Source organism: Triturus cristatus, chromosome 1_1, assembly GCF_964204655.1.
Source record: "Triturus cristatus chromosome 1_1, aTriCri1.1, whole genome shotgun sequence".
Taxonomy (NCBI): domain Eukaryota; kingdom Metazoa; phylum Chordata; class Amphibia; order Caudata; family Salamandridae; genus Triturus; species Triturus cristatus.
In genome coordinates, this window is record NC_140579.1 from 541855611 (window position 1) to 541876418 (window position 20808).

The window sequence follows — 20808 nt, forward strand, 5'->3', positions numbered from 1 at the left end:
TATGGTGACAAGCCAATGATAAAGCATAAACACCTTATTGGTTCATTGGAAAAAGTTATGCCGGATACCATTCTGATCAGTTTTTATAATAATTACAACAAAGGCAATAGGCCTCATTTTTTTATTATGGAACACATATGTTAAAGCGAATGGGCCTTTCATGGTACATTGTTATTGTATAATGTTAAGCCCTGTAGACACATATTTAGTTACTTGAAATGTCACAGATAACCTTTGTGGGCAAGGATTTGTTTGTTGATTGTTCCCTCTGACAAATCCTAGGGGTAAGAATATTTGCAGTGTAAGAATTCTTGCTAGAATCTCTTTGAAAGAACAGGATATTTTGTGGCAATTATATGATCATATGCACAACCAGCTGAAAATGAGAATGCTTCAAGGCTACTACTAGTTTCCATTTTTTCTCTCATTTCTTTCCGTCTCATCTTATTACTTCATGTATTTTTAGAATGTACTGTAGCAACCCAGAGAGTGAAAACAGGCATATGATTTTACATTCATTTAATCTGCAATGCACCTCATTCCACAACACCTCAGCCGCTAAATCAGGCCACCGTTATGGAATGGTATTGTCCATAGTTTCAATGTTTTACTATTCCAGGATGACCAACACATTGATTTTAAACGTGGTAGCCAGCTGGAACTCCAAAATAATAAACCACTATGTATAATGCTGTTGCAAAATGGACACCCTCTTCTAAGCTTAATTGTATTTATTACAAACATGTCTGCTTTGTGTAGCTGGCAGAATTATTTCTTTTCTACTTTTTATTTTAATTTTGTTTTGCATAATTTATTGAGTTTTTGTATGAGTTTATTGAAGCTCTGTACGTAGATGAATCCAAGAATGATTCAATGCGTGGATGATGGATGCATGAGTGCTAAGATGAGTGACATAGTGCATGCATTATGGCCTATTGAATGTCCGAACCCATAATTGTCTCAGAAGGCACTTTAATTTGAAGACAGGCCTACTGGCATTGCCAGTGCTTGTTAAAACATTCCAATATTTTGTTTGACCACATCAAACTGTGGTTTCATAGACCTGGCCTAGGCTCAGCATCCTGTGATTGGAAGGAGATGTGGACTAAAAGCCAGAGCTGCCGACTTTGGAACTGGTTCCAGTCCCGGCCTTTGCTCAACATCCTGTGACCCTTTGCAAATCACTTGCGCTAAATAAAACTGCGAAAAAGTTGAAATTTTATCGGCAGCTATATCAGGCCGCAGGCAGCAGTCCTTGTAAGCCTTGGGGTCACATTACTTTTGCAAATAGATCATGTGTTTGTATCAAGAAAATGAACTTTTTTTGCAAAACGATAGGTGATCACACAGTCTTTTAAGAGCCAAGGTTGCATACACACCAACAATTAAATACGAAACACTGCCAGGGCAGCTGTGTTAGTCAAAGGCCAACATAAATCATCTGCTGAGTTAGCAGTACAATTTTTTTTATTATCTCCAATAATCTTTAAAAATTGACGCTCTAGGAGTACAAAGCCCTATAATGACACTCATATTGAAGAAGGATTACATAAGAATGCCCTACAAGGAGAGGACTAAAACCTCAAGAGAAAAAAACAAATAACTTCTGCTCTCAGACAAGTCAAGCTGAGGCCCTGTCATCCCTAAGTAAATCATTAGGGATCTAACATACGTCTACCTTTGGAAACATCTTAGCCTAAGGGGGGCATCCTTGGCATAAAGGGACAAGCTCTCCACCGTCCAGCGCATACAAACAGTCAAACAAGCACTAGTTTCATACAAGGGGAAACTTTTACCAGTAGCCGATGTCATAAAAAAAATCTTCCCTTGTGGAAGTTAGACTTCCATCAGTAATGCCAAAGTGGGCAATGGCATAAACTGTGCTACTGTTTAGCTTCCTAAGAATGTCACACTCATTCCATAAAAGATCTTTAAAAAATATGTGACCTCATCACATTCAAATTCTACTCCACTACAGTCATTCTAAGGGATTCCACTACAGCCACTGGTTCAAGCAGACACAAATGTGTTCTCTATGCGTTCCTTTGCTATACTCCTTATGCTTCTTTTCTAAGGGAGTTCTAATGCAACAATCCATAAAGCCTACATAAAGTGGGTTGCAGCTTGATGTGTAAAGCACCGCACAGAAGGGTTACTTTCTAAGCATACACTCCAGTACGCAGAAAGCACCATGCAGTGCAACATAGCGTTACACCTAGAGGAATGGCGTTACATACCGTGTAAAACACCCAACGAGTGGATTTCTTTCTAAGCGCACAATATAATACTCAGAAAGCACCATGCACAGTAAAACACAAACATAAACATAAGAAGAGAACCCTCATATTTCGGAATGGCTAAAAGCTCTGGATGCTCTTAACGGCAATCACACTCTGACCCACTCCGCAAAATCATTAGGAATCACCCTAGACTCAAAACTCGACATGGCCAAACACATCAAGAACTCCGCACGGAGTGCCTTCATCAACCTGAAGCTACTTAACAAAATAAAACCATTCATCCCAACCAATGACCTCAAACAAGCCACACAATCACTGGTGCTATCCAGACTCGACTATGGGAATGCCACCCTCACTGGTACAACTAAATCTCACCTAGCTCCCCTCAAAACTACTCTCAATGCAGCAGCTAGAATGGTCACTGGAATCAGGAAATACGACCACATTTCACCAGCACTCAGAAAACTAAAATGGCTCCCAGTCGAATTGCGTGCCAGTTTCAGAACTGCCTGCCGCACACACAAAGCCCTGCACACAGGAAAACCTGAGAATTTGGCTGCTAAGCTCAAGAGGGCTGGTCAGACAGTGAACCTCAGGAGCTCCAGTACCCTACTACTCCTCCCCATGAAAACTCGCAAACAAAAATTATCCGCATGGTCCTTCGCCGGAAACACGCCCAAAATCTGAAACGCTATCCCAGTCGGTATCAGGACTATCTCATCCTTCACAAAATTCAACAAGCATTGGCATAGCCAATAGGTCTCGCTTTTGGGACCTTATAAGTGTTTAGCTATGCAACAGTTGCATAACTAAATACTTATAAGGTCCCAAAAGCGAGACCTATTGGCTATGCCAATGCTTGTTTCTGTTTATTACTGCTCTGTAGTAATGGCGGCACCCGTGCTTTAGCTTAAACATCTTAAGCTAAAGTCGGGTGCCGACATTGCTTCAAAAGTAAAGAATTGTCTATTTCTTTACATTTGAAGCAATCTCAGCACCCAACTTTAGCCTAAGATGTATAAGCTAAAGCACGGGTGCCACCATTACTAAATAGAAGTAATAAACAGAAAAAAACAAGCATTGGCTCACGGAGAACATCAAAGCGGCCGCGAAAGTGATCGCGATCAAACATCAAAGCGGCCTTTTTTGAACCCTCACAAAAAGTCTCGCCAGACCAGCGCATGCGCTGGGTCAGGCGAGACCTAAAAACCAGCTAAAAGTCCTTTTCCTCAACCACTCTCTCCAGAATGAATAGCTGCCATCCAAATGCAAATCCCTGCTTGTCGCCTCTCCCAGACATTGCTGCTATAAGACTTACCTCCTCCCTGCTTTTAGACCCCTAACTACGCCCCACCCACCTAAGTGTTTCAACTCCAAGCTAACGTGCTCTCTATGAGGTTATGTCAGGAATCACGGACTACCTCAAATGCTGCTTAGCACACTTGGACTTCCGAAACCATATGTAGTATGCCACTTTATTGTATCCTCCTCAAGACAACGTGCACTCTATGAGGTTATCTCAGGACTCAAGTACTACCTCCACGCTGCTCAGCACACGCAGACTTTCCGAACCTATATGCAGAATACGGCTTTATTGTATGAATCTTACTCAAAAACTGCTGTGAAGCATACTCTAAAACTGCTGTGATGCGCTCCAATTCCCTCGGGTCAGGCTAGCGCTATATAAAACTCCCTAATAAATAAATAATAATCGGTTGTGTAATAGGACAATTCATCAAATAGAATCACACATAGAATACGGTCCTGTTTGTAAAACATCAAGCAACATCAGTATCCCATGCTTGCTCTTAGTACCCATAACTACATGTGCCTACATGGATGTCACAGTGTGGCTGGCACAGTGTACACCCATAATTATTTGTAAGAAAATGCCTCTCTTTGTGTGGTCACCCCCAAGTTTGTTTTGACTGATGCTGCTGGTGTTTCGACTTTGAGAATGCACTGAGGCCTTCTAATCAGACTTCAGTGCTAGTGCCCTTACCCTAAAGTGTATGTGAAATTGGCTGTACCCAATTGTAAATGGCTAACTTACCTGTATATCCCCAGTATAGGGCACCCTGGTACCCAGGGCATGTACCTTTAAGGGGTACCCCAGGCTTGCAGCCCTGCCACTTCGAATGTCCTCCAAGTAACACAAGCCACCCAGTCCACCACTGGAGACTAGTAGAGCAGTTGTGTACTGCTAGCCTGACTTTGCCATTGAAAGGAACGGCAAAGCCACTACTTCCCCTGTATATCTGAATAAGTGGCACCTCTGGCAGGCCTGCCGTGTCTTAAGGCAAGCTGCAGCATACGACACGGGCAGGGCATGTATTTTACATGTCCTGACAGTAAACACGCAAAACTACAGTTTTCACTGTGGAAAGACTCGGTCGTCCAATTGGCAAGTACAGGATTTCACGTTGACCCCGCAACTGTGCTAACTGCTGAATGGTGCAACCAAAGAGGGTGCTTCGAGGTATCAAACGACCTGTTACGTTAATTCCAACTTGTATCTCAAGTCGAAATTAACGTAACTTGTTGCAGTGTGCACCTTTTACAAATCTGCCACTTTGTTGCCTTTAAAACTCTTGTGCCTTCCCGAGGCACACATGGAGTTTGTTTCTCAAGACAGCTTTCTTGCCTTCTGGAGAGACATGCCAATGACTCTCAGGAAGGAAAACAATGAGGAATTGCAGGCCCGGGACGTGTTCCCTCCCTCCTGCAAGGTAGCCACTTGGTGGTTAGCCCCAAAAGGCTGGAGTCAAAGGAGAAGCTGACTTTGAAGGGCAGATGGGTAACACTAGGGAGGAGGGCTGACCCATTGTTTCGACAGACAGACAGGGGAAACCAGTTTCCAAATCAGTCTCCCTAAGGGCATGTAGCCCTAAGGTACTAACACACCCCAGGGTGTGAGTGAGGTCTGAACAGCGGGAGAGGGGTCTCCCCATTTTGGGAGTGGGCAGAATGGTGCATCCTGCGATAGCCAGATGCCACACTCCATAGGAAATGGTCACCATGTGGGAAGGAACCTTGTAGCCCATTGGCTACCAAATGCATCCTGTCCTGGGGACCTTTTCCAAGCATAAAAGGGGCACCACTGGCATCCAGACCTTAGATCTTAACTGACTTGGGAGGAGGACCGAGGAAGGACTGCCCTGCTGCACCGAGATAGGAGCAAAAAAAGACTGCACCGTTGAAGACTGCATGTGCTATACCTAGTGGCTAGCAAAGAGAACGATGATGCCTGCTGTGTCCTGCTCAAGGAGTAGGAATCCTAGAGCCCAGCAAAGCATGGAGACTAAAAGTGCCAGCCGACTGTCCTGTTCACAGAACAGGGACACAACAGCTGAAGAAGTCTACTGAGGTAGTTTGGTAGCCCAAAAGTCTTCATGCCTTTATCACCACTGCTATCAACACCTGGGACCAAGACCCGACGCACAGAGTTGCACCTCAGTACGTTGAAGCCGGGAGTGCTGTCAGAGAGCTGCAGGGACCCTCAGTGGCCAAGTTATTGACTCAGCAAGGATTTGTCTGTGACCACAACACCAGCCTGCCAGCCTGGAGAGGACTACGTTGGACTACGACCAGGAATGCCTTACCCAGCTCATGGACCGAGGAGTAGTCGCAGCAAGACCCCGCATCAACCTCATAGCATCCACTGCATCCTTGGAGCATCTTCAGCATCCTTCATTCCTTGCATCAGGACCACTCTGTAGGAATCCATTGCAATGCGGACAAAGTGCCTGGAACCACTTGAAGACTGTGTTTCGTTCTTAACCAGATATAATTATGTTTTAGAATGTTATGGCTTGGGGTTCCATGGTGATGAAATGTTAGGAACATTCCACAAGTGAGGGTTTGAGTGGTCCTGAGGCAGCTGCACAGTGGTGGCTCGCTGTTGTTATGACTAAAAATAAACTTAATATTTAATAACTCGCCCATTGTTGAGGCTTTTATGTAGCAACATAATTATGACGACGAGCATTGTGACCCACTGCAGAAGACCCACGCGGGTTGTATTCCACTTGTGGCATCTGGTGACACCGGTTCCCAGTGTTTTCCATCTTGCAACAAAGAGAGTCTTTGCATCTGTGGCTGAACCTGGCTCTCTATATCTGAGGTGAGACTTTCGTCATGTGGCTTGCACGAGGATTGTGGTAGCTGTGGGGAGAAGCGGACCACCATGGGAGGCAGCAGGAAGAGGGGTGAAGCAGACTACCACAAGAGACGGCAGGCAAAAGTGCAAAGTTTCTTCAAAGAGAAAGAATTGTTGGCTTGCTTTTTGGCCATTGAAAAATGTAGAACTTATGCATGGGGGTAATATTTACTCTCCAGAATGGCCATATACCTCTCATATATATTTTAAGAGGTGAAAAGGTTAAATATGCTACACTACTTCTAGCCCGTATTACAACCAAACTTTTACAATATGAATTTGATGTTATGTATATATCTAAAATAATAATAATAATTAAAATAAAATATTATTTATTATTCTATATCTGAAAAAGACAATGTAACAGCAGATTTGTTGTCCAGGTTACCTGTGTAGGCTAATGTACGGGTAAATCCTGAAGATGACGATCAAAATTGTTGTTCTCAAAGATAGCTGAGGGACAATCAATTGAAGACGGAGTCTTGGTAAGAGGTGACAAGTGTTTTTCTCCTATGGCCATTAGGTCTAGACTAATATATGCTGCTGATGAAGGACATTTAGGAGCCACTCTGATTAAAAGGAGAGTCAGATCCTTTTACTGGTGGGCTTCAATAGACAAGGACTTTGATGCCGCTGTGAAGGTATGTGTGGTGTGTAACAATGCAGAGAAGGGGCTTAAAGTACAATATTGTACATTAAAACCTATCCACTCCATGACAGACCTTGGGTCAAGATAGGCATTGATATGGTTGGTCAGTTTTCTATCCCATCATCACTATCCCTTTGTGTTGATGGACGACCACAGTAAATGGCCTGAGATAGTTTTGTATCCATGCCCACTGCTATTAATGCACTGTGGTTCCTGAAGGATGTTTTCACAAGATAAGTGTTCCCTGAGAATATCATTTTGGACAATGGGGTTCAATTTGTGAATGCGGTAATGGAAACGTTTCTGCAAGATTCAGGTGTTTAACATGTCAAGGGGTCGCTTTACTATCCCCAAGCAAATAGGTTGTTGGCAAGGATGAATAGAGTTGTTGTTGAGTGCATCAAACGGGTGAAGAACAACTGTTATGATGTTGAGTGGGCAGTGAAAACCATGTTGTAGTCCTGTTATGCAACTCCACACTCGGTTACCAAGATGACTCCGTTTATGCTACTTAAGGGACAGCAGCCATCTTCTGTCTTTATTCAGCCTGGGTATCTACATCCATTGATTATAAAGCTAAAGTAGAGGTGGCTCAAGAAGCCATGCGTAGTAGGGCAGGTGATGCTCAAAAGCAACACAAGGATATGTATGAGCTCTAAAAGTGCATCAAACCCCATTCAATTAGAGTTTGGAACGCAGTGCTGGTTAAAAAAAACAAATTTTGTAAAGAAAGGGGATGCCCACTATGGAGAACCGGTTCCTGTAGAAAACTTATTTGGTAATGCCAGAAGAGTTGAAGGTGGTCATTGGTGGAATGTTGGGAATGTGGTCAAGGTAATCTGAAAGAATCAGGTAGTCGGAAAGAATCTGAGGCAGATATCAAAACCTGGTCCTGATGCATTGGCTACTTTTCTTGATGCCTCTGCAAATCCAGGGCACCAGAAGAGTTGTAACCTGGACAATGGCAATCTACTAAGGTCAACACAGGAAAAATGTATACCTTGGAAATTCAGAGAAGACAGTGTGTAATCAGAGTAACAAGGTACATGCTTGTAGGTGTCAAGTAATAGCATTTCTGATGTCACATCAGCAAATGGTGTTACCCACTGGTGTTAACCGGTGAAATGATGATAATTCTCATCTAGTGGTTGGGTAAACTCGAAAATGTCCTATGGCTATGCCAAGCATATTTGAAATATTAAGATAACATAAATTTGCATGCACGTGAAAGAGAAATCCCTAAGAAGCAGTTCTTTTTAGCATACCTTCATGTTTGAACAATATGTACATCAATAGACTTGCTTTTCATGTGTCGGTTTATACCCTCACAACAAGGGCATAAAGTTCATGTATGATGGAAACTTTAACACACACACTCTGTGTTTAGCATACTTGTAGCTTTATAGCTTTAACATTTACACACAATGTTCAATATGTTGGTGGGTGGTGTGTGTGTGTGTGCATGGGTGTCTATGCGTGTGTGTGTGTTTAAACTCAGAAAATCATTGCATTAATAAAAGTTTACATTTTACATCCAAATGCTGATGAAGAAAACTTGAACTTCATCCATCAGAAACGGTCGCACTGCTTATTTTATCCACCCTTTAATCAAAACATCTGATTCAGTTGCAGACATTCATGTGCTACTAACTGGTAAACAGGCAGGATATGCTTGCGTTCCTCTCATTGCAGCAATAATCAATCCTCCATCCAAAGTAGTACTATAACGTTCTGCGTTACAATGTATGCACAGCATGTGATCTACAGTAACAAATGCTACAAACAGAAAATGTTACTTGTAACAAATAGTTTTTTTAGCGTATAGTGTTGTAGTTTCACATGCAACCCTCCTGTCTCCCCAAGAAGTTGCGGAGCAGTCAAACGCTTAATAAGTGCTCAAGATCAAAAACTGTATATCGATATATACAAGCAAATGTAAATATATACAATAACAAAATTACAATATCACAAATGGCAAAACAATTCTGACTGTATAACAGGGAAAGCATCTTATAGGTCTGCACTTGAACACTTCAGTGTCCAATTCCAAGCATTTTATAAAAACAAGTTGTAGTTCGATCCCAAAACCTTCTACATGGGGCAAGTAGGAACCCCAGGTAATTCTACAACAATACAAATTACTAACTATTTGTTAGAAGTAAGTATTATACTTCTCCAAGTCATAAATTTGCCAACCTTTTGTCATGCTTTTAAAAAGAGTACGCATGGGCATGTTAAATTATGTGACTATGATGAAACTATGGGTGGGATGGGGGTAAACAATGAGAGAAAAAGTTCTTGCATTATTAACAACAGGAATGAGTGCTCAGAACATTCCTAATTCCAAAACAAGCTGGATTTACATGCATTTGCACTGTTGCCCGGCAATTGTGCACCCAGCGTAAAAATCTCATTTGTTTGTCCATTGTGAAAACCTCATTTGCACCCATAGATTGCTGGCAAAGAATTCACACTGATGATCTAAACAAAGAATCCAATTTTCACCAGTATATCACTGCATAAATGGCATTTGTACCTATCAACCATTGCAAATGTTGCAGTTTTGAACAAGTGTGTCAATGCAAACATAATTTAGACTGGTGTTTATTGAAGCTTCCCCAGCACTGCACCCAAAGGCACATTTTCTCAGCACAGTATTAATGCTGCCAGTCAGTGCTTCCTGCAAATTCTTAAACAAAGGGATACTGCACTATATACACATACACTGGTAAAAACGAAGAGTTGCTCACTGTGCTCTACAAACACTTTAATAACAAAATAATAAGATAGTGAGAATTGAACTGTACTGTTTTCACTGACAAATGCTTGTATCCTGTTTGTGACTACAGAAACGTGAAGAGCTAGCTCTACTGCAGGAGGTGCTGATCGGAAAGAAGGATAAGATGCAGGCAGAGAACCCCGGGGATGAGCGGGGCCAGCAGGAGCTCCTTGAAGAGATTGAGGCTTTGACGGCCAACATTGAGTACATCAACGACAGCCTCACAGATTGCCAAGCCACCATCATGCAGCTTGAAGAGGCCAAGGTGGGTGTCATGTGAGGACAAGGGCAGGCGGAAGGAGGAGTCAAAGGATGTTCACAGGAAGAAAACAGTGGTCAATGACATCGAAGCATTGGCAGAGTGATAGATTCAGAACAGTCTTGCACTTATTTACATTGGTTGCTTTATGCCCTGCTCGAAAACATGAGAGAAGGGTCTAGAAAACAAAAAGAATAGGTCTTCCCCGGCCCTATATCATCAGCATTTCTCTATGCTCCCTTTCCACATTATGAGGGTGGTGTAAGAGGATGGAAGCAGCCTCCACTGGTTCCATCATGAGGCCCACATTCGGGTGGTGGGGACACTGCCAATAATGCTAGTTATCTACCTCTATTTCCAGCAGTGACCTCTTCATGGAAGACCACCAGGCAAACCATGGTATTAGTCCAATGAAAGCCCTTCATATGTCTACAAATGATGGAAGCAAATTCACCATCTTGCATAGACACAGTGAAATTCTTGTGGTAGAGATCTTTCCCAGGGGAAGCTCATTCCATAGAAGAAGAAACCACCTGAGGGGATAAACACCCGATACCACTGCAACAATCTGAAAATAAAGCAGGCCTTCCACTGCCATTGTGGTGAAAGTGGTACCTCCGTATCTCTGGTGGTCAGAATGCTAAGCGGGGTAACTCAGAATTAAGCCCTCCGTCCAAATAATTTGTTCCCAACCAACCAACTCTGCCCATTTCCTCATTTTAAGACTGGATGCTACCATAGAAACTTGAGTAAATTAGTGTCAGTGAGTGATCCTGCTGTAAGAAAATAACTTACATTGATATGGAGAGTGTTTCCAAGGATAGGGTATCAGTTGAAGAGTGCAGGGGTGACCATCTCAAAATGGCATTCAGATGGAGAGGATAGGCGTGTGGGGAGAAGCAGGAGAAGTCTCAGCTCACCAACTGGAGCCAAAGGTAGGCCTAATGGGCCTGCAGGATCCAGTGCAGCCAGTGTGGAAAATAGCATGAACAAAAGGTGACACCTATTAAGAATTTGCATACTGCACATACAAACAGTCAGAAACCCTATGGGAGGGAGGCCTCTTCCAAATATTGCACATCACTTGTGATGCTGCTTGAAAGGCAAAGGAATCCTGCTGCTGGCTCTACCTCTGTGTAACTGTTTTGAGAAGTGCATAATGTCATAATACTAAATTATTTTGTCAGTAACCGGGTTTATGATGAAAGTACATCCCCGATTTATAGTAGTATCCTAGCTTATGATGGAAGAGGCACTGGCAAGCATACAGGAGGAGAACCCCAGGCCCATTATTCCTGCATCACAGGCATATCATGGTGGCAATCATGCCAAATCCTGGGGACACACTTTCATACCATGATCACATCCTAATTAATGTAGGATTGATAACATGCAGTGGCTGCTCCTTATCAGGGACTTGAGGGCCCACATTCTGCCCCTTGCCTCTCCCGACAGTGTGTAACATTTAATTTTGCTCTGTTCATAAAAACACAACTTTAATGTTTTCTTAACGGAAGGCATCCATGCGGCCTGCAGGACATGACATACTAAAAGTTGTTCTTGGCATTGGGGCCCCTGTGGAAAAATGCTGCTCCTTGCATACTGGAGGAAATTCTTGGAATGTGGGCATATGGGGAAAAATGCTGGCACTGGAACATTGCAGGTAGCTCTTGTCACTAGGGGGGGGGGGGGCTCACAAGGCAACGTGCAGACTTTAAAATACTGGAAGCAATACTTGACATAAGTTGACAATTCTGTCAAATTGCTGTTGCCGGTATACTAGAGGTAATGCTTTGCCTCAAAGAGGGCAGCCATGGCATATTGAGGCTGAGACGGCAGGTTGGGGGAAGCATACCATGATAAAATGCTGGCTGTGGAATATTAGAGGTATGTTTTGACATACTGGCCACCCATGGTATATGGACAGTATCAATGGCAAAGGTCTGGTACTGGAATATTGTATGTCATTTGTTTTTTATAGAACATTTTTATTTGAGTAGGATAAAAGAGCAGTTCATACATAAAACAGGACAAAACAAACCACAAAACGGCAAAAGTGATATTAATCTGATATACATTGAGCAAAATCATCTCCAATCCAATCTCCAATACCAAAGGAAAGTGCAAAGTCCCAAAAATATGATAATTACTAATTCATAGGTAAATATACCCATTAGGAGTCTTCCAAGGAAGCTAGTGCATAGATTGGCTAAACCCAGCATAATCTTATACTACATAGGAGAATAAAAACATAATGTACAAAATAACATGTTGACTTTTAAAAAAAAATGATAGATTTTATAAAAATTGCTATGAATCTATTAAGCTAAAAATGCTTCCAGCCCAATTGAGATCTTATACACAAGGTCTTCAAATAAATTCTAAAAAATCAATATTCCATACAATTCTAAAGTTCTCCTAAGGAGCTTCTGAAAACCATTTGTAACATATTAAGTGTGAGTGGAACGTGTAAAATGCACTTTTTTGGCAGCTTCTCCTGTCCTAATGTCCTTGCATTTAAAGCAAATTAAATGCTAGATCTCTGACCAACTCACTCAGATACAGATAGCAATTAATTTGAGATAGAGCTGCTTGACGTCCATCACGGAGAAAAAAAACATACTACACACAACAGTTATATAGAGCCAACCTTTTTAAGTCAACTTTTAGCTTCGTATTAAACTTAAACTCTACCTAGCAGAAGTGAAACCAGGAGGATGGAAATCTTGATCAGCCGCTAGAAATAAAGTAAAACCTGTGCAGATCTCCTTAAATTTATGCATTGCCCCCATGCGATTAGCATATGCCGCCTCAAAAGTATACGTCCTGGTCATCTTACTAAGTAATTGCTGTACTCTTGGTATCCTATCTGTTTTCCAATTCTGTAAAATCAGGGGTCTGTCAACCTCTATTGTGATTGCGATGAAATATTGATGATATGTCTTCAGCTGATAAACCTCAAACGAGGCTCCAAAAGCAATAATCTGAGTGAAGACGAAATTGGGGTAAATATAGAATGATCCATGACCTTAAACATCCTCCCAAAATTGATGTAGAGGACAGCAAGAGAAAAATATGCAATTTCATCCTCCTATGCCACTAGCCTTACATCTAAAACAATGGTCTGAGAGCAGAGGGAACATCTTATGCAACCTATGTGGGGTATAATAGGTCAACCGTCTTGATAAGAAAGCCATCCTCTTACAATTGGCTGTTCTTAATCCTCTGTAGACAACCTCACTTAATATCTGCCATTCTCTAATATTTAATCTGCAACCTGTTCCTCCTCTACTTTAACTAAAAGTCGATCTATCTCTTTCTGATCAGTAGTCTGACATAACATGATGCCAATTGCATACACCATGCAGTTTGCTCTCATGGATTAGCAAATTTATCGTCCTTGCCAAATCAATCAGCAGTCTGTAATTATCCTTTAGGAAACTAGTTAGTTGATTAAAATGTAGGCAAAGGGCTGCATTCTGTCTACAAACTACTGTACAATCAAATCCCAAGTAATCAGATTTGTAAAATAGTAGAAATCACCCAATTGTTCAAAACCAAGATCTTTCCATAGATGTAAGAACCCTTGGGAAAACTGTAGGCCACAAATCTCGCAGTCCGTAATTCTAGTGAATGCATGGCACACTGGTATGTTACGTACTTTAAAAAATAATTGCGTATGAGATACTAAATCCATTAGGGTCTTATACCTAACCATTTTTTTCCAGCTTTGTTGATCACAATTTAATTGCACTTTCTATTACCATTAAGTTAATTGTAAATTGTCATATTTTGGGAGATTTCACACCTAGCTAGATTGTCAGAATAACCAATGGTGCCTGATAGTATGTCACAAAATGTGGAAGTGCTAATCCTCCCTGTATTGTGTCTAGTTAAAGTTTAGACAGTTTAATTCTTGGTTGCTTATTGGCTCGAACAAATTTTCGAACCATTCCATCCAGCTTTTTAAAGAAAATATAAGGAATTTTAGGAGGAAGATTTAGAAACAAAACTAGAAATAATGGTAAAATTGACATTTTGTTCAATTATACCTGTCCTACTAGTGACAAAGGTAGCAGGGCCCATTTATCTGATAGATTTTTCCCTTTTTTCAGAGTATTACCATAATTAAGTGAAAACAATTGAACATAATCATTCATAACGAATATTCCTAAATATCTAATAGGTCGAGATGTTACCAATTTCATAGAGGACAGAAGCTGTGATATAGCTGAATTTAACAAGAGCATTTCAGTCTTAGCTTGGTTTAATCTATATCCTGCTATCTGGGCAAAGGCCTGTATTTCATCAAGTACATTCTGAATATTAGCGCGCTGGGATTTCAGGTCTGAAAAAATTTCATCTGCAAATAATGTTATCTTAGCTATCCCACTTATGGGGGTAAAACCTGGGGATTACCATGAATTTTATTTGCAAGAAGTTAAATAAACACAGAAAACTGGAGGGGGGACAAAGGACAACCCTGCTTCGTGCCTCTTTTGATGTACCACTCCCACCTTCTCTATTTATAATGATTTTAGCGTCTGATCGGTCATAGAGCTCCTGCACCATTTCGACAAAATGGGAGGGGGGGGGTTGTGACCTACGTTCCCTTTAGGCGCCCGCGCGCACCTTCGCCGACGTCACCGCGCACTCCCGAATGTGGAGCGCGCACAACGATTTCAGGACGTCCGGCGGAGATGCGCCGGCCACGCCGCCGCTTTAAGAAGCGAGCGGCGCGAAAACCAGGCACTTGTTCCAGTGGTGCTGGCGAAGAGTCGTAGGAGTCGTGGAGAGTGCAGGTAAGGGGGCTTGTGGGCTTGTGGCGGGCTTGTGGCGGCTTGGGGGGGGTGCTCGGGGGTGTGTGGCTGCAGAGCGCGGGACTGATTGTGGCCTTTTGTTTATGTATTGATGGTAATCACAGCCCGTGAAGGGGCTCTGATTACCATCAATACTTAAACAAAAGGCCACAATCATCCCCGCGCTTTACCAACAAAACAATAGAGTCGGTTTAAAATCACAGCGTGTACCGAAGTACACGCTGTGTTTGTAAACTGGCTCTACTCTTTTGCTAGTAATCGCGGTGCGGGGAACGTAGCCTACAGCCCCTAATGGAACACCTTTTTAAAGCACGGGATAAAGGTGTTTTTTATTTGGAATAGACAAGCTTTACATTATCTGGTTTGTACTTTGGAAAGCTTACTACTACAGCTCTCTAACTATCACTAGAGGTGTACAGCGTACAAATGAAAATTAAATCGCTGTTCGGATAGGCATCTTTTATAAGTGTATGTTTATCAGTTTCAAGACTTGTTGATTTTTCGTGATTTCCACGTTTTGCACTGATTTGTATTATATGTGGAAAACTCATAATTATCTGGGAGAAAGCGGGTTTGACAACGTTGCTGAGCACAACTTCTGAATTAAAAACACAACTTTGAAGCTTTTTCTGTGAAAGTTTTCGATTGGTCTCAAATGAAATAATTTTATGGGACTGTTTAAGAGGACAAGAGGTGCTGCATCTTAAAACAATTGCATATCAAAATTCATGATCCATAATGGTTTATTCTAAATATCACTTTTAAAATCAGACCTATTCTATGGCCAATATTCATAGTAAAAGATAACGTTACACTGGTGCTGCCATGTTAAATCCTGTTTATATATTCCACTGGTCCAAAGGCCACCCACATAAGGCAGATAAGTCAAGGATTAAGTTGGACAGCCGTGGCACTGGGTCCCTGCAGATAGTTGGTACAACTTTTATATATCAGTCAACTCTTAGGGATAATGTTAACAAAGCAATGTTGGCCCAATATCTGTTTAGCTGCCTCCTCCAGGCAAACTCATAGGAGAGTAACTTATTACGCTTTTTTAGGAAACAGTTTATAAAATCTTGTTGCTATCCTATATAGTCAATGTGATAGGGCACACCCAAATATATATGGGCGATTTAAGAATTATTTCTTGGAGAGCATACATTTTGGATAAAATAAAATGTTCGATCTTTCTATTCATGTTCAATTGGTAAATACGCTCTTTATCTCTAATTGATATGTAGTTTTTTTCTAAGCCTTTCACTTAGTTTGGCTGTCCTCCATTTTGTGAACGATTTTCAACTTCTAAAACGTTTTTAAAGTGGAATGCTAAGGATTGTTAGTGTCCTGCAGGTTGTAAAGATGTATGATTTGAAGGGCATTTATAGGTATTTTATTGATATTGCACTGTGTACCCTTAATGAGGGACTAAAGCACCTTGCAGAAGGGTGTCGGACCACTCTGTTGTCCTATGTTTCCCTGTACCAGCATCCTCCTTAAAATGTCTTCAGTAATGAATAATAAAACTCTACAACAGGCAAAAGGTTGCTATCAGTAGTACAGCAGTGATCCTTACAAAAGAGTGAGTTGAGTAGAAAAGGGAAGTGAGTATAATTGTCATTTGTTGTCTGCCACTGAGCAATCCTCTTTTTTAACTATTTGATTTGCATTGGGGCGTCATATTTAAACACAAGCAAAGAACTCCATTAGGAATGTTGCCTACAGATGTTTCCCCCTCCTATAAAATTATGCAGATACTTCCAATGCTAAAGACACCCATGATTCTTCCCTCCAAATTTACAAATTCTTCCCCCATCACCAGCCCACTTCAAAGTTCTTGAAAAAGCAGTTTCACTCCAACTTCAAAATCACATTGATTTTCATAACAATTAGCATGACCATTTAGCCCCTACTATTTCTTGGCCTACTTCTGTAAATTCTTGTGAATTCACGGAAACTGTATATATGCACTTAATACAAGGATATATACCATGGATGCACTTTTGAGATTTTTAATTGGGCCTTTAATTAGGCCTTGCGTAAACCATGACCTTTGTGTCAATGTGTGCTTTTTTTTGGAGACCAAAATCTATTTTTGCGTTTGCCAATGCTTGTTATAATGGTGAGGGCCCAGCAGCTCCCACACGATAAGGTTTTACAAAAAACATGCCTAAACAAGTCACGCATTGACAAATCCAAAAGGCTGACCACACATTTCAGACCTACTGGCTTTGCCAATGCTTGTGTTATTTTTTTCCCCATAATCATATTTCAACTGGTTACACTGATTTTCCATTAGGAATATTTTTGGGAGATACAAGCGTACATCAACATTTTACTAAATGAAGCTGCAAAGATATGGCACCTAATGTCTTTTTTCCTACTTGCATTTTTTTGTGAACATTTTATTTTGAAAGCAAAGAACCATCACTCTTGCTTTCAAGCTTCTGCAAATATTTGCATATAAACAGAGAGCGTTCTGAATGGGAAAGTTGACCTAGATCGAGTTTATCACCACTGAAAAAATGCCAAAGATCGCCGTGAGAAGCAACCCTGTCACCCCTCTAGTGATGCCACTTGACATGTCTCCCTTATTGTTTATATGTGATATTGTATAGGCTCCCAACATTTCCCCACCCAATTAACAGTGCACAAGTTAAGAATATTTATTAAAATCTTATGATGGTACCACCGTTTAAGTCTTGTGCTTTTCTATACTTGAAGTGTACTTGCCTGTGTAACCAATTCATGTCATCATGGCTCGTTTATCTAATTTGGAAACTGCCCTCAAGACACTTATTGTGGCACTGTATGTGTGAAAATGCACCATCTTTTCACTTATTGAAGTAAACGTTCTGAGTGACATTTGGCGCCGCGCACACGCGCGGTCTGGTTCCTGGCGCACATAGCCATGGTTGCAGCGCACAGAGACCCTCCACTGCCGCACACAGAGGAAAGAAATTAGAGGGAACATTGGTTGTGACCCAAATCTTTCCAATATGAAAAATATATTGAGACTGAGACAGTGGGTTGGGAGAAGCATACCATGATATAATACTGGCTGTGGAATATTGGAGGTAATTTTTGACATACTGGCCACCCACGGTATATGGACAGTATCAATGGCAAAGGTCTGGTACTGGAATATTGTATGTAATTCTAGCCATAAAGGGGCACCCATACTAAAATGCTGGCTTTGGCACAATAAAGGTATATTAGGGAACTCTCAAGGTATATTTTGAAGAAAAAATGAGGTGAACTCCTGGCAGGTATTACGCCTCACCATTTTCAAAGGTCATCAGCCACCACTAGTAACACAATTCGAATTTGTTATTTCTATTTCTGTGATACCATTGGGATGAAAATGTAATTTTGCGTGATGCCATTGTGGGAAAATATGAAAGAGTGTGCGCTAATCCTATGGTTTGTGTTAGTGGACAACACTTCCTCTCTCCCACCATCTACCTCTCTGCCACTTTGTTTTCTCCCTTTCTTCCCTCTCAAAAGTATCTGAACATATGTTGATGCTCCTTGATGTCCCTCATTCTCCTTATCCCACCTCTGAGGCTTCAGTTGGTGGAATTTAGCAGAGAGGTGATATAAGAAATTGCTTATGCTTCTCTTTCCATTATCTGCTCTGTCAGTCATTGATGTAACTTTATTTCTTCCTCTATGCATTCAGGAAGAGCTTGACTCCACTGATACCTCTGTTGTGATTAGTTCCTGCTCACTGGCAGAAGCACGTCATCTACTGGACAACTTTCTTAAGGCATCCATCGAGAAGGTGAGTTATATATGGATCATTAGAAGGAATGCATATCCCATCACTGCATGAGGGCCAAGAAAGAGATATGCATAGTTAACATACTAAAGCTGTTGATGGCTGTCTGAGATTAGTGAATCCCTGTGTTTGTATTGTATGATGGTAGGGAGGAACAGACCCTTGATGTACCTGGGTTTCCTCTATGTATGTTGGTATACAGAGTGACATGCTGATTCAGTACTGTATTTATATGACAGCATACCTGGAACAAAGATGTTGGTTATATCACAGGTTCAACTATGAATATGTTAGTATCCCATATTTGGGAGGAACTGGTTGGTTTGGTGACTCCTAGACTTGGTGTATCTGTAATACAGCTAGGCCTGGGTGAAATTGTAATTACGCTGGTAAAATTCATTTACTTCCCTAATTTCACATTAGCGAAATTCAGAAAAATTCTCAATATTTCGGAATGTTAGGTATTTTTTTAAACAAGTGCACTTCACTTAAGAAAGTCTCAAAAGATACCATGAGAAAATAGCTTGCACACAAATAATTCTTGTCAAGAGATATTTTCTGCTTGAATCTTGCTGTTAAGTGGTAAAGCTTTTTTTTTACACAAGCTGTGCATTTTTTCAAACAATTCACACAAGATACCAGCAAACGACATTTTACCCTAGAAGTGTTATAACACTTTCATGGAACTTTGCTATAGAAATCACACAATTTTGCACACCAGACTACCTTTGTATGTAGTATTATTTGGTCTCCCTTTTGTGGAGACAGTCTAATTAAAATGTCATTTAAATCTGTATTGCTTTGCAAGCTTTTTAACACACTAACCTAAATTAACTGCAAAGTGCCTTAATTTACAATAGAAAAATACAATCTAACTAACTACAAATGCACAGACCTTAAATAAACGTATTCAATAAACATCTGAATAGACCATCAAGAACTATATACACCGGTATCCGAGTATATGTGGGTTGAACAGGCTGTGTGGGTCAATCTCTATATCTCTACAGCGGCAAGTTTGAAGGGAACCCGGTTCATTGGAGCTTGGAATAGCCAGACCCGGGTGGCTCTGTGCCTGAGCAGAATAGACTGATGGGAGACTGAATCCCATTTATAAATATGGTGGCTTGCACAGGAGGCACTGAGTTCCTGTATCAGACTGGTATATGGCAAACAAAGGGCTTTGTGGTCTTCCATTGTAAATGTACTCACACATGAATGTGCAATAAACATTTGAAGAATAGCAGTGAGACAGAAGAAAACTTCCCCAGTGGCCTTTCCCTCTTTTGTGAGTTTCTATGTTAGTCCTCTCTACTTTGGCCCTCACTCTGTCGCACAGGAATACCTGGAGTTAAAATTGGCTGCAGAAATACCAATGCCACGCCTTGTGTTTTTATGCATGGTACATTCTGGTTCCGAGTATTACAAATCAAAATGAGAAATAACGAGGTTTTACTGCACTGACAAGCATGTCCTTCCTTTTTATTATCTTTTCACACACCACAATTAGCTCCAGCTCCGGAGAATTTGTTTTGGCAAAATCTGTAGGTCAGTTCGATCTCAGAATAAGGGCCTTTCAGTGCAGTACTGACTTCAGCTCTATGCATCCACAGGGACTTCAGGTCGCCCAGAAAGAGGCTCAAATCCGCCTCCTGGAGGGTCGCCTGAGGCAGACAGATGTGACTGGCTCTTCCCAGAGCCATTTGATCCTGGACGCCTTGCGAGAGAAGGCTGAGTCCAATCCTGAGCTGCATGCACTGATTCATAATGTCCAGCAGGGTAAGTTGCATTATTTGGCAGTGTTAATATCTTGGGTGCTAGAATTGAATAAAGTCATTAGATCGGCTCATAGTAGGGAGGTCCATTGGGGTTGCATGTAGGCCTAGCAAGCAGCAGTTTAGCATGCTTCTGCAATGAATGTATAATTTGTACAGGGTTGCTGAGAGAGCAACAATGGTCTGCAAGTTAGCTATCAAGGTGGTAGCACACAGACGTGCGTGCCAAACCTTGATGCCAATATCTAGGTATCGAGATTGCAGAGGACCATCATAGTGACGTGTTTCAGGAATACATGTTTTTTATTAGGATCAAACTTCAAGCATTATACAGTGCCGGTGGATAAGA

At 41.4% G+C, this 20808-nt stretch overlaps 1 protein-coding gene across 3 annotated transcripts in view; it reads left to right on the plus strand.

Moving 5' to 3' along the window:
• KIF21B (kinesin family member 21B) overlaps positions 1-20808 on the plus strand; it is a 1294294-nt gene that overhangs the window by 882567 nt on the left and 390919 nt on the right. For all 3 annotated transcript variants that reach the window (XM_085643177.1, XM_085643182.1, XM_085643184.1), the window contains 3 exons: positions 9898-10092; positions 18586-18687; positions 20298-20463. In XM_085643177.1, coding sequence (XP_085499303.1) covers positions 9898-10092; positions 18586-18687; positions 20298-20463 — 463 coding nt within the window. The remainder of the gene's footprint in view (positions 1-9897; positions 10093-18585; positions 18688-20297; positions 20464-20808) is intronic.